Below are 15,589 nucleotides of genomic sequence, written 5' to 3' on the forward strand. Positions count from 1 at the left end.
GTAATATATTTATATATAATTAAAAATAATTATTGTTAGGAGTCTAAATTCCTAAAAGAAATAAAGAAAACACATTTAAATTACTCAAATTATTCATACGGGAAAAATAACAGAAAATAATAACATTTCCAGTCCATCACTGTTCGCAGTGAGGTTGAGCTGCGTAGACTGACTATATAAATATTAAGTATATAAAAACTGATACAATTTTATCATAGCTAAGCCTTTCCACTCAAATCGCCATTATATACCTATAATTGGCTCATTGGTTGTTATGTATTATTATTTTTATCACACCATACATACAAACATACTACATAGGTACAAGTTATCTTCGATAACAATTTTATCATAGCTAGGCCTCGATAAGTATTTCTGAATTAGTTTATAACTAAATAGTTCGTCCAGAACTAAATAAGTACCTAGCAAATACTATAGTAACAATACTATAAAAATTAAAAAAAAATTTTCTAATATTTAAACTTCAATAAGTATAATTTAAATGCATTTTTTTAGTTTTTAAGCATTTTTTTTAAGAGCATGGTTTCATCAATATTGACCCCCGTTGGGTCACCCCGCGTACACAGACACACATATACGATATTCATATAAAATATTAAGTAGATAAGGAAAAATGAAATACTATCATATAATATATTATATGTGGCATTTCTTTATCATTTCGTTATTGTTTCATTATATAAAAATAATCAGAAAAAATTAAAATTAAATAAATATAATAATATAATTTAAAAAGTATAATACGTTATTATAAACGCAAGTATATAACGCGTTGAATGTGTCAATCTTATTTAAACTTCTCCACCACGTTTCAATGTAATAGTTATTATCTTCTTATTAGTTATTATATTTATTTATTATATTACGCCTTGGATGTAATTCTGAAGTTATATAGTATATATTTTTTATCCTTAATTTTAGCCACACATTTCCTACTCTTTGGTTATATTCTTTGGTATTGGATCTACAAATTGTGACGTTTTATAAATTAAAAAATTAGTAACTGATTCTTCGTTTGGTGTTATATTTTAAAGTTCTTTTTCAAACATATTGAACGTGACGTAAAAATAAAAAACCATATGTAACCCAAGAACTGTTGACCAATGACTAAATACACGATCAAAAATTATATCATGCAGTAAAAGAAAGTGCTAATCTTTATAAGTTTATTACCATTAAGTCACGATAATAAAGATATAAACTAGGGAGTAGAGCGTATACGAAAAGATAGCCGAAAATGGATTCATAACACAATATAAATCATAATAAAGTAGGTATTAAAGTATTTCATGCATGTAAACAATACGCATATACCTACTTTAAAAATAATCTATGTTTTTAAAAATTTAGCTAATTTACTAAAAATAATAAAATTAAAATCGTATACTAGTAGAGTCAATAATATTATGACTAGGAACCGTATTACCATCTGGGAAAGTTGTAAGATACAACTCTAGATCCATTAAAAAAATAAAAATCATTCAAAAAAGAATTATTTATACCTATCACACATAATATCTATATAAAGAATTAAATATATCTACCAATAAGAAAATTGTTCTAAAAACCATCTGTTATTTTTATAATTAAAAATATCACCTAACACCTTGTATTGTACAATTATTATAACAATAGACAATTAGTATAAATACAACTGTACCATTAATGTATAGAAAACTAACTCAATCTATTTACTTATACATAGGACCAAAAATATATATTAAGTTACCATTAAATATCAAAACACCCTAATCCATAAATATTTAAAAAAAATAAATAACTGTTAGGCTGTAAAATGGACAAAATATAAAACTTTAAATAGGTATGTTGTAGTACATCTTTAATCTAGTTGCTTACATAATGTATCTCATTAGTTACCTAGTATAAACATTGAATTACTTAAAATGTATTAACATGAATTTCTATCGTCTATGTTAAGTTTATTATTATAAATTGTGAACTTATAGGCCCTCCTCACACGAACCAGTTCAGTGAGGGGCAACGGGGCCCATTATCTTTTAGAAGAAATAAATATTGTCAATAATAATAACAATTCCTTTTAGTTCCACTCTGCGCTAATACAGTATTTTAACTTATTTTATTCTACTAAATACTCTCGGTACACAATTGCCCATCAGTATAGGTTTAAGAGTAATTAATATTAGTATTTACAACTTACCCGTTGTCAAATTCCCGGTCTACGACGTTTTGCCGATATTTTAATAAGTATTAATATGTATGTTATATTATACTTAAGAACTAGAAAATGTAGGTATTAAAAAAAAGAAAAATTTCGACGTTCGTTGTTATGTATTTGTACGTTGTATAGAATGTAATGAAATCGCAAAGTAGCAAGAATCAAATAACACTCGTATACTCGGATCACCATTTGACCGCATTTCAACAATGAAAAATAATATTACAAAAGTACACCAATAATTATCGTCATTATTGGAAATCGAAGGAACGTGAAAAATACAGCTGAACGACTATCATATAGTATATATGAATTGGCTGCAGATTCGAATGAAACAGTCGTAAAGGACCCAAGAATCCACAGACGTCACAAAGAAACAGGCGTACGGACGGGTTTGTGAGTCGCGACTGACCGAGTGGCCCTGCCACAGCTGTCGAGCGCATGGTTCTGCATAATGTAACCATTGGAGAGGGGAAAACGAACGCGAGAATTTCAATGATATAGTTATAGTGACGGATACTATCGAATTATACGATGGTCGAACACATTCAAATTTCAAACCAGTCGATAACGATAGTATTTCATTAATTTGAACCATTCAAATGGTTTAATACTCAAAATAAATAATAACAATAATACCATCTATTCAAATAATTTTGCAAATTAAAAATTATACGGTCACGTATTATTAGCAGTGGTTGGCTATAGGATGTGCCCGGGTCTTCCCTACAGGGATTCATCAATCAGCCCCCTAGGCTCTACTTAAAATTTAAATATATTTAAATAAGATTTATGACTAAAAAAGTCTATTTAAGTAAAATGGTTTTTGAAAAAAAAATTATGACAAGTGAATATTACAAAGTTACTGTAAAATATTATGCTAACATCTTAAATTTTTTGAAAATTGTTTGAAAGTTTTAGATCAATAATGATCTAAATACCACAGATTATTTTATATTATAATATTATTATTATACTTTTAGATTATTTATCATAATAATTCATATAATCTGTAATATAAGTAAAAAATATTGAACGTTGAATATTTCAATAGCTTAATATGTTAAGTACTAACAATAGTCAGAATTAAAAACATATACAGTTGAACACTATTCCACATTCAGTAGTGCCCGATCACTGTCAACTAAGTGACCTTTACTAGAGAACGGAGGCCAGAGACGCTCTACTCGGGCCGGTTTCTCAAATAGGCATAACGATACTCACGACTCATGTGAAGCAATTATAGGTTATTTCTGCTCTTTTGATTCAGTAAAACAAAGCTAGAGTGCGCGACGTCATTGGTTTTTTTAGATTTTTTTTGTTTACTGTGTCAAAGGAAAAATATTTATACAAAATAATAATGTGTTCATTGATAACAAACTAACATAATGCAGCTCATGTTGTAAGTTTTCGATTTTGTAACAAATATGCGTTTGCGTACCTACACTCAAAACTTCATTAAAATATATGAAATCTGAAACATCAACAAGTAAATTATTTAGTTTACCTAGGGTCTAAGTCTGAATTGTTGTTTCAGATAAACCTAAATATTATATTTATTTTATACAATTTTAATACTTAAAGTATGTTTAAATTTAAAACAGTAGGTAGTAAGTACCTATAAAATGTAGGTGAATTCTGTAAAAATCAAAAAATCAATGATATAAATTTTACGAATTGTGGTGAAACTCAGAGATTTTTTTTAATATTTGTATACATATATATCAATTAGTAAACAGTTTTATTAAAAAAATATTATGTCACATGAACGTGTAGTGTGCCAAAAACGACGACGACAGCGACGACGGTGTTAGACTGCAATTTATACTTACTATGGTTTTTTTCTAATTATTAAACAAAACTAAATGTACATAACAATTGTGTTACTGTGATTTTCCGAAGTGTGAAACCGGTTCATTTTTTTAGATTCAGACAATAAATTAAGAGCAAATTTAAATCATCAAATCAATCATTCTAAATTTACTACAGTTACACATTAATATATGTATAAATCATGTACTTGTACAAAAGAAAATTAAATATTTCTATTAATTACTGATTGTTTAGACCTATACATCGTTGGCAGTTATATTAATGATACCAAATTTTCATTTCGTTTGACCCTCAAAACTCTAAAAAAATATAATAAACATCATAAAAATATAATATTAAGAAAAATAAATAATCATACAATACCTTAGAGGCCATGCTATGTAATAATTCAGAAGTCATTATTCCTGTTTGTTCTACCATTTTGTATAAAAATCCATGTTTGTTCTTCAGTAAATTATGTGGATGATCAAATTCAACTACTGTGCCCGCGTCCATAACAAGTACCCGTTCAGAATCCATAATAGTATTCAATCTGTGAGCAATTGTTAATACTGTGCATGATTTGAATTTATTTTTAATTGTATATTGAATTAATGCATCGGTTCTGTGAGACAAAAAATTACAATTATTATACTTATGAGTTAATACTGTATTTTAATTAACAGCAGGCAACAGAAATTAATCTAGATATTTATTACTGTGGATCGACGTTGGCAGTAGCTTCGTCCAATATAATAATTTTATTATTTCGAATTATAGCCCTGGCTAAGCATAACAACTGTCTTTGGCCGACACTGAAATTAGAACCAAAAGCAGAGATTTTTGAATTTAAACCAGCTGGCAAACTTTCAGCGACAGTTTTTAGTTCCACCTAAAATAATAAAAATAATAATAATAGTTTTCATTCATATTAAAATATTTTAATTGAAAAATAAAATGTAGAAAATAAATATTAAAAAAAACCAAGAAATTACTTCATCTAAAGCGTTCCAAAGGACCATGTCAGGGTATTCATCAAATGGATCTAAATTTGATCGCATTGTTCCTGAAAACAAAACTGGTTCTTGAGGGATGATTGAAAACTTAGATCTCAAGTCGTGTAAACCCAAATCGTGTATTTCTATATTATCGATTAAGATAGACCCTTCATTCAGAGCAAATCTAAACATTGCCCCGATAAAGGACGATTTACCAGCACCTGTCCTACCAACGATTCCGACCTAAATAAACGTTACATTAATATCATTATTATACCAAATAAAAAAATCGAATAAAATTAATAAAATTACTTTTTCCATCGGCTGTATTTGAACATTGAGATTTTTCAAAACATATGGCGAATCTAGATCGTAACGAAGATTAAAATTGCGAAATTCAATTTTTCCCAAAAAAGGCCAACCTTCGGGAGGTGTTTTTTCTAGAGAATAATTCATCAAAAATTGTATGTATATTATAATAATGTAACTTATGAATGAGATTTGATGTATTACCAGAGGGAGATTGAAAATTAGCTTCCTGTGGTAAATCTGTATATTCAAGTACTCTTTCGAAAGAAGTCATTAGATTTTCTAAGACTGATATTTGTCTTATTCCCCATTGAATTATTGAAGTCAATGTAATTGTTTGAGTAATAGTTAGACCAACATTTCCTCCAAAATTATCTAAACGCATATAGAACAATCTTTATAAATAACACATGTTTAAAAAAAACGTAAATTGCATTTATTAATTCAAATATTTCAAACTTACCTTTCTCAACACTGAAAAAGCTGAATATTACAATACCTATATAAATAACACTGAATAGATCCAACCAGAAACCAAATGCTTGATTCGCACAGAGGAACAGATCCCAAGCCGAAGAATGTAAATCCTATACAATTTTATTAATTTATTATAACTGATTAGGCAGCATTGAGTGTAACCCTATACTGAATAAGTCATAATAATAGATGTGTTGAGGTATTTATAAATTCAATAATAAATCATTATTGTATATTATGAAAAAAAAATTTGAACAGAAACGATACATTGTCCTATATTTATATAAGGATATTTCATTGTGATATTACTATAAGAAAATTATACATTACTATGCGAAAGGATGAAAAATTATTTTTCAAAAACAAATTTCTTGTATTATATAATAATATTAAATGCATATAGTGTTATATCTATTGTTAATTTCAATTAACTAATACCCAAGTCAATACCATTACACCGTAGCACTGTTTAGGCTCACTATATTATAAATAGCCTAAAATTACGCTAAATAATTTCATTAAAGTTTTGTAAATATTGACATTGTAATTGTAAAATGTTTCAAATACCTCCGAATAATGTTTTTTGAATTAAAGTAAAATAATTTAAACTTCTAAAATCGTTGGGTAATAATTGTTAAAACACTTTACTTAGAATATTAACTAATATTACTATTTCGACTCACTTGATGCTTATCAAATTCATTGATTAAAATTTGTTCTACTTTGCATGACCTTATTGTTGTTATACCTTGTAATGTTTCTTTCATGTGTGCAAATATAGGACTTCGAGCTATTTATAATAATGTAAATTGAAATTGTATTTTAACATTATAAATAATGTTAATTATTAATGATTTGAAAAATATACTTACTATTTCCTTCTAACTTTTTAATGCCTCTTGATGTAGGTAAATAGAAAACTCTTAAATAGTAGAATATTGTTACCATAACAAATGCCGGTACCATGAGATAAATATTAACATATCCAACAATAAATATGACTCCCAAAAATAACATGAATAGCTAAATATTCAAAATAAACAATCAGAATAACAATGACATGTTTTATATATTGTATGGTTTTTTATCGTTATCGAATACACTTTTTTTATAGCATACAATATAATATTATGATTGGGATGTTAAATGGATTCAATACCGTCTAATTTTTTTTCTTACCGAAACACCCCTATTTTACAGCAGCTGACAAATAATTTATTATTTAACCAGTAAAAATGCATATATATATATATATAAAAACTATTACTTTGACTAAAGATGAATAAATTTCGTGTAAGCGTATGAAAAGTAATACAGTCATTATAGGTACTTAGACAGTTATACGTTACACACACAACACATTACAATGATTACCTATTAGTTACTAGTTTACTAGTTAACTACACACACATTTTAACGATACACTCAAGACATGATATTGATTATATTGAACTCTTTCAGTTAAATCCCTAGATAGGGTGAGTATCGTATCATTTTAAATAAAATATTTTATATTTACTTGCAAACAATCCATAATAACGAATGGTAAAAACTCATCAACTGTTCCGATATCTTTTGTAAAACGGTTCAACATGTCACCTATAAACGAATGTATATATTGCACAGTAATGTAGATTAAAATGTTTGATGTAAAGTTGGAATAGGTCAAGTTAAATAATTACCAGATGATTTGTTGTTGAAAAACCACATGGTAGTTTTAATAAAACTATCAAACATTTGATTATGCACATTTATTGAAGTTCTCATACAGAACGATGTGTATGATATACCCCTGACGATAACGTTTATGATCGAAAAAGTAATTATAACTGTGTACACGATCATACAGATTTGACGAAAATTTGAAGTAAACAATAATGAACCGATTAAATTACTAGATGATAATGTACCGTTACTGGTTGATACATTATTATAACTTGTGTTCTTTTGTTCCAGATTTGCCCTAAAATAGTTTCACAGATTTATAATACCAAACTATTAAACATATTTGCATTCTTTTTTCGTTACAATACCAAAAGCTAATCCAATAATCACCACCAGTAGTCAATACTTGAGTTAAAATAAAACAAAAAAGTATAAAAAATACTTTAAGAACACTTCCACCGGCAGATAAATATGATAAATAAACATTTATCGAAACACTACCAGACGACCGGCTTTTGTTTGGATTTTTTGATTTTACTGCTGGTATTCTATTAATTTGAACATCATTATGAGACGATGAAATACTTTTGTTAGAACCGAGCGTATTTGAGACCAAATTTATACTTTTATTTGTATCATTTTCTGGTTCATTTATCCCTGTATCATTTGAAGATTCTAATGATTTTGCAAATTCTAAATTGGAGGCTTGTAATTCTTGAAAAGAACCTTCAGCTACTATACTACCCTAAAACGAGAATAAATACAAAATGTATAAGATTATGAACATGTTGTTATTTAGAAATATCCAAAAATTGTATATCGCTTTTATGCGTGATATTGAATTTTGACCGAAATATTATTGTAAAATTGTATGCAAATATTTACGGCTTAATGGATTTATATTTTATAAATTAAGATTTTTCAATAGAATCGCACACATCTCATTTATACTAACATTATCCATCAGAATAATTTGACCAACATCAGTTAAATATTGTACTTGATGAGTAATAAGAACACATGTTTTTCCTTCGAGAAAATCTATTAAACAGAAATAAAATATTATTAACTATTACTTAAAAAAATAAATCAGTACCTTGTACCTTTAATGCATTTTTCAAACAAATGCCTGCCAACTTTAGTATCGACTGCCGACAAAGGATCGTCCAGTAAATATATATCAGCTTGTTTGTAAATCGCTCTAAAATCGAACATATTCAAGGTATCGCTTATAATTTATTTAAAAATATTTACTCACCTAGCTAAATTTATTCTCGCTCTCTGTCCACCACTTAGGGTAATTCCTCTTTCTCCCACCATAGTTCTATCACCATGTTGAAATTGTTTCAAATCAGATTTTAATGCACATACACTTAAAACCTAATTTAAAGCCAATTTGAAATATTTATCACTGAGGACATTTTATACAATTTTTGTAATTTTTACTTGTTTGTAACGCTCTTCGTCCATTGGTGAACCAAAGAGTATATTCTGTTTAACAGTGCCGGCAAATATCCATGGTTCTTGTGATGCATAGGACACTACTCCATTCACGGATATTTTGCCTTCAGACAGAGGCAATTCTTGTAAAATTACTTGTACCAATGAGCTCTGTAACCATTTATTTTATAATTTAGATTTATATCAATAATTATTATTGTTGTTTTCATGTACTTTTCCTGATCCTACGGGTCCTATAATTGCCACCAAACTTCCTGGTAATATATTTAAATTAATGTTTTCTAAAGTGTTGTAGGTTTGGTCATCTATCCACTTGGCAGTAGCGTTCGAAATACCTATACTAAAACTATTTGAATATCTAGTGTTTTTTTTAACATCAATATTTTCTGTAATAATTTCCGATTCTGGAGATTCTATAACTCCATTCGTTAATGATTTATCAGATTTTGAAGTACTTGGGATTTCACTATATTTTTCTTCGAGCAACATAAAATTCTATACACAAATTTTATAAAACTATTATGAGAAATAAAAATCTTATGTGTACATATTTAAAAATTTTAATATTTAAATTAATTTAAAAAAAACCCATATTTATTTATGTACCTCTATGCGTTTCAAACATATTTTCAATTCAGCCAATTGCGTTAAGCCTCGACCGAAATGCTTTGTCATAGGTTGTTGCAATACGGTATAAAATGCAATTACGACAAAAACCTAAATATGTGAATTTTTATTTTATTAATCTATTTCTCAATATTTTTAATAATATAAAAATCGCTAAAGCAGAAAAATTTAATATTTAGGAGATAATTAGTTAAGTATACGATTTACTTTTCTAATTGAAATGTTGTTTCCAAGTAATAAAAATGATATAAGACTGATTAACAGTTGAAGTCTAGTTTGAACTACTTGAAATGAAAGAGTCATAATTCCCATAAATAAAGTGCTTTGAATTTGTTTAATTTCCTTTCTGTAACAACATCAATAAGTATTATAATTATTATACGTATTATTATTGCAAATTATGGAATAATCAATGATAATTTTGAATAATATCACAAACTTTCTGATGCATTTTATAAGTTCGGCAAAAGGTTTTTCCCAGGTGTACATTTTGATTACTTGTATTCCTGAAATTACTTCGTTCATTAAACATATTCTTTTATCGGTCATTTTGGCCGTCTTCAATCGAGTTTGGGATAATTTTTGCCCCAACCAATCTGAAAATAAAACAAATAGTTTGCTAATAAGTATAATATTATTATTTTTATCAGTTGTTTAACGTACATTGTAATGGTATAAAAAATAAAAACGCAGATACTCCAATTATTGACGATACTCCAATTTCCTGCCATAAAAAATATGTAACTACGACTGTTGTTAAGGGACCAATCCATATATAATGCAATATGGTCATTCCTTGGTCAAATCGACTAACATCATTTGATATCAAATTTATTACTTTACCAGTGGTAATCTCTTCAAGGGATTTTTGACTTAAGCGTAATGCCTATATAAAATGATTACAGACATACAGTAGATAAAAAAAAACATTATTTTAAATTTTGTTATTTTTTTCTAAAAATAAAACTATATACGTTTATTGTTGTCTTTTAGAAAATTGATTTAATATGATTTTCAAAAATGTACATTGTATCTATGTATTATAACATAAAAATATATATTATAAATTATAATATTATGATATTTTTAAAAAAATTTTATCATTTGAAAATTTTAATAATTATTTAAAAATTTAATTTAATTTTTCGTGGTAAATGTGATACTAGTAAACTGTTCAGTTTGTGGAAAAATATCTGAAAAATAGATCATGGACAAATGTAAGATATTTTAACTCGATTGCAAATATATATATATAAATATATATAGTTAATAGTTTTATAACTTGAAATTCAAACATTATTGTCCATATTTCAATATTTATATCCTTTGCTTTACTATACTCTTATATACATACTCGACATCTAATATCAATCCAAACACAAAATTTAATCATAATAATATAACAATGAAATGTCTTAGCATTGCCAAAATGTAAATATTAAATAAAAATTTTAATGCATGATATTATTTATGATATATAAGTAATTTAAAAATTTTTCTTAAAATATTATTAAATATCTATACTCTGTTATTTATTAGTGATTCCACACCAAAACTTTACTTAGACAATAATATATATTATGTACAATTGATCGACAAGTAAAAAATAATGTATTAACACGTTATACAGTTGCTGCTTCTCGCGTTATTGTTGATCAATATTTTCATCACTCATTCAAAACATGTGTATCTATTCGACTACTTATACTTAAATAATATTTTTTAGAAATTTACCTTTCTATATATGAGAGAACAGGAAGAAACTCGCATCTTCATCCCACATTCTAAGTTTTTTTCCACTCCAAAATGTGATAATATCATAACCATTAACAGTGCGAATACTATACCAGTTGCATAAATATATGCATGATTCAAGTCAGTAGTAGTGGAACCATCGGGGTTGAAATATGCTAAAAACCCGCCAACTAAAAGGGGCTGAGATACTCTATATAACATAATAAAAATGGTTAATTACGTCATAAATGAATTGTATAAAATATTTTACAACAAAACACACAAATAAAAATATTTAACTCTCCACTGTAGTTCCAGTAAATTACGAATGGGTCACTGAATAATTATTATACTATATACCATGTACTGTATACCATATTATACATTATTAATATTAACTTTTCAACAATACCACCTTACCGAGAACAGTTTGTTCCACTATGTTAATCTAGAAATATAGACAATATTTTAAAACCAATTTTTATAATATTTTGAAAATATGATTGCGTGTAGTAATATTCTTAATATTATATTTAAATCCCCACGAATAATAATAATAATAATAATAAATTATACATGATGAAAAAATGTTTTCAATCTACCAGTATATGATATAATATAATAAAACAACCAAACTAAATGACTGTAATAAAAAGGTAATAACTTTGTAGCTATATATAAACTAAACATAAGGATCATGAAATACTTAGGCTGTGATATAGGCTGAAAGACCATTTCTATCTACATAGTCGAATTCAAATTTAATAGACACATAATAGTGATTAGTGGCGCACTCATTGTCTTATGTACAGCAGAACAGTACTTTATTTCTCGCCTCTTAAATTTGTATAGGTACCTATAAAACTATAATATTTTTAATTCCATATCAAAGCATGACCAAAAATTAACATGAACTAGTTATAAAAATGAATATAAATATTTGAAAAATTAATTCAAATTTAAAAAAAGAATTAACTACCATGTATCTCCTTAGATTTGCAGTAGTGAAACTGACTCTTTTGTTCTACAGAATATTTGTATACATAGAAAACAAACTTTACACATCCATCGACCGGTGCATATATAATATAAGAGGCTTCAAATTCAACATTAAATCTTAAATTTTGAAATGGTCTATATCGATGTTATAGACATACTGACCGAATAGGTACTACCAGCTATATGTAGATCGATATTTATACGTTTAATACATTAAATAAACAAGCCAATTTTATAAGTTAAAGTTCAAATTTTTACAAAATATATCAAAATCACAAAAATTTGCAAATAATTTTGTAATTGAAAAATCATAAAAATGTTTGTGTTTATAACTAAGGATTGAAAATACAATACTAAGATTTCCCTAAGTTTTCCATAAAGCTGCTATAAAGAAAACTCGACGCATCATTATAGAAAAAGTTTTAAGTGCGTTAGAATTTTAAATGTTTTCTAAATAGCGTAACGATAACGATATATCCTCAAACGATTTTAAATATTTTATATTAGGTATTCAAAAAGTATAAGTCGTAGATAATTGAAAATTTCACCAGTTTTTAAGATTTTCATGTTCTTTATATTCAAAATATATTGCCTTTTTTAACTATTTATAGACAATTGAAATTTTTAATTATTCTAAGTATTTTTTTTTTTTAAGTGTCGATAAAATTTTTTTGGCGGAGTCAAAATACTTGAAAAATTAAATCAAAATTTCTCATAAATTATTCTTATGGTGATAAAAAAATTATAAGAACACATAGGCACAATTTTTTTTACTAGCATTTGAAGTTCAAATATTGACAAAAATTCGTCAAAATCATGAATATTTGCAAATTATTTTGTAGGTATAATTTATAAAAGTGTTTGTATAAGTAGCTAAAAGTTGAAAATGTAATACAAGATTTTCCATAAGTTTAGCTTACAATTATTATAAAAAACTTAAATTTTGGTGTATTCAGGCCATTAAAACATAAACCATCTTTTTCAATAACCACTGAAAATTATATCCTAGGCTGACAAATCATCTTCGTTCAGAATCGTTTTTCGTAAACAATGATATCTACTATTAGATTCAAATAATTTAACACTTCTATAATATGTATACATATCCAAATATATCAATATATGTCTTGATTTATAAAAAAAAAGGATAATGAACATAAAAAGTTCTTACTTAAAAAAAATTTCATTCATTGTGAATAGAAATCCAATTGATAAATATTTATATCCAAATAATTTAACAAACGCTCTTATCAGACTAGGCTTACGGTTGGCAGAGTATGCATTGATCAATTCTAATTGCCATTCCCTAAAAAACGTAAAACAAAAATTAATTTAAACATAATAATAAGAAAGATAATGTTTAATTTTAGTTCATTTACTTTTCTAATTTATCACCTAATGATGATGATAACTGATCGTCTAAAGTCGTATACAAATCGGTTTCAACTAATTCCCTGGTTTGTCCTGTTTTAAACAGATTTAACATCCAGCTAAACAAACATAATTTTAGTTGATTTCAGATTAATTTGTTTCAATATTATTAAAATTATTGCTTTTTACTATACAGAACATAGACTTCAAATTATAAATAAACCAAAATCTATATTGTATTACCATTAGTCATTTAATGTATTAATAACCTTACCAAGATAAATTATAGATATACCAATAATTTCACTGATTTTACGAATTTTGATTTGATCTATTTATTGTTCTAATTTGGTAAATCTACCGTTTCTAATGTCCAGTAAAAACCTAAAATGCTTCCACATAAAGCGGTTTTTATTAAATGATAACATTGAAAAATTAATTAATTTTTTTCAAATAAAATAAATTATTACTATTTGGTTGCATAAAGCACTATATATGACGGTTGTGAGATGCTTTAAAAGTAAAACATGCATTTATAGACTTATCGCTGGTTCCGTCGCGGATACAAATCAAACTATTTATATAAGAATATTATGCGGTCAATCATAATAATTAACAAAAATATTGTGTTCATTTTTACCACGCTATCTATTGGCAGCTAACAATTATAAATAAAATTTTAGTCACTGAAAATCCCTTTATCAAATACCAGCTATACCATTCATGCCTATTTGTATATTCTACATTTAACGTTATTACCTACGTGTCACTTTCTAATTGCTACATAAAAGATAACTGAACATTAATATTAAACTAATGCGTTCACAAATTTAATGAGTTGAGCAAAATATAGATAATAATAATGAATTTCCATACACATGTCACGGTGTGGCGTCAATGTCCTAAAAAGATTATATTGTATCTATTGTGAACTAAATTCAATCTATAGGTACCTATTTATCCCATATAGAATACAAAATTAGCAGCAGTGCAGCATATAATGTTATGATATTATAAATATTAAATACTTTGATGATATACATATTTTCTGGGTCCTGTATCCTAGTTAACATATTACCCATCATGCATTCATTACACACCACGTTAACACAAACTCGAGGTAACCGGAAAACGACCTGTTCGTGTAAAAAAATGTGTGTAACCCTATACAATAATATAAAACTTATCGCGTACCAGAGCAGATTAAATCAAATAAGCTTATATTGAAAGCACAGACCTCTATACTAACTTTATATCTGTGATTAAAATATACAATCAATTATATATTATTTATAATAAATATATAATATACAAAGTGGTTATTTTACATTATTACATTGATGTCATGAAAATAGATTTGAAAAAAATTTTTTTTTTGCGAATTGATATTACAAAAATTTAAATTCTCGTAAAAGGATTACTAGTGGATGGTATAAAAAAGTTGGAACTGGTACCTGGGTGAACACTATCGAGATTATACTATTATAAGTATTATAGGTAATATAGTATCGAACTAGATCACAGACATATCATAATATAAGAAGTACGAGAGATACATAAGATAAGGCATTGATAAAACTGCTAAGTTGTAATAAAGATTAAAGTGATAGTAAGGTATACATATACGAGTAATCAAACGATAATAAGAAATGATATTTTTTGTTCGTGTTAATCAAATAAACGGAAATTTGTCGTATATTATTTTTTTAATATTATATTAAAATTTATTAAAACTGAATTATTATTTAACTGAAATAAAAAAAACTCATAAGGAACCTTGTATTAAATTTTCAAGTTTATTTGAACTCCCAAAATTTTTTTATCGACACTTAAAAAAAAAATTCCCAGAAAAATCGAAAAATTCAGTTGTTTTTAAATAGCTCAAAAAAATGAAAATTTTACTGTACATAGAAGACAC

General features: G+C 26.4%; 1 protein-coding gene across 19 annotated transcripts in view; it reads right to left on the reverse strand.

Annotated features, from left to right (window-relative positions):
- LOC114132355 (ATP-binding cassette sub-family C member 4-like) overlaps window positions 1–15,589 on the reverse strand; it is a 38,482-nt gene that overhangs the window by 16,745 nt on the left and 6,148 nt on the right. For 2 of the 19 annotated variants that reach the window (XM_050202927.1, XM_050202931.1), the window contains exon 1: window positions 2,201–2,755. The exons of 5 other annotated variants lie outside the window; for them this stretch is intronic. Coding sequence is in view for 12 of the 14 variants with exons in the window: in XM_050202928.1 (XP_050058885.1) it covers window positions 4,327–4,350; window positions 4,415–4,655; window positions 4,750–4,922; window positions 5,026–5,271; window positions 5,341–5,468; window positions 5,542–5,712; window positions 5,801–5,924; window positions 6,498–6,604; window positions 6,687–6,837; window positions 7,334–7,413; window positions 7,497–7,777; window positions 7,848–8,224; window positions 8,435–8,520; window positions 8,583–8,680; window positions 8,738–8,859; window positions 8,926–9,090; window positions 9,154–9,435; window positions 9,547–9,657; window positions 9,775–9,913; window positions 10,007–10,163; window positions 10,231–10,453; window positions 11,302–11,512; window positions 13,472–13,606; window positions 13,680–13,790 (3,943 nt within the window). In the remaining 2 variants the exon portion in view is untranslated. Of the gene's footprint in view, window positions 1–2,200; window positions 4,351–4,414; window positions 4,656–4,749; window positions 4,923–5,025; window positions 5,272–5,340; window positions 5,469–5,541; window positions 5,713–5,800; window positions 5,925–6,497; window positions 6,605–6,686; window positions 6,838–7,333; window positions 7,414–7,496; window positions 7,778–7,847; window positions 8,225–8,434; window positions 8,521–8,582; window positions 8,681–8,737; window positions 8,860–8,925; window positions 9,091–9,153; window positions 9,436–9,546; window positions 9,658–9,774; window positions 9,914–10,006; window positions 10,164–10,230; window positions 10,454–11,301; window positions 11,513–13,471; window positions 13,607–13,679; window positions 13,791–15,589 lie in introns of those variants that run through there. 12 more of the 19 variants (XM_050202928.1, XM_050202947.1, XM_050202946.1 and 9 more) reach the window with 12 other exon arrangements.

The sequence above is a fragment of the Aphis gossypii genome, chromosome 3 (genome assembly GCF_020184175.1).
Source record: "Aphis gossypii isolate Hap1 chromosome 3, ASM2018417v2, whole genome shotgun sequence".
Classification (NCBI taxonomy): Eukaryota; Metazoa; Arthropoda; class Insecta; order Hemiptera; family Aphididae; genus Aphis; species Aphis gossypii.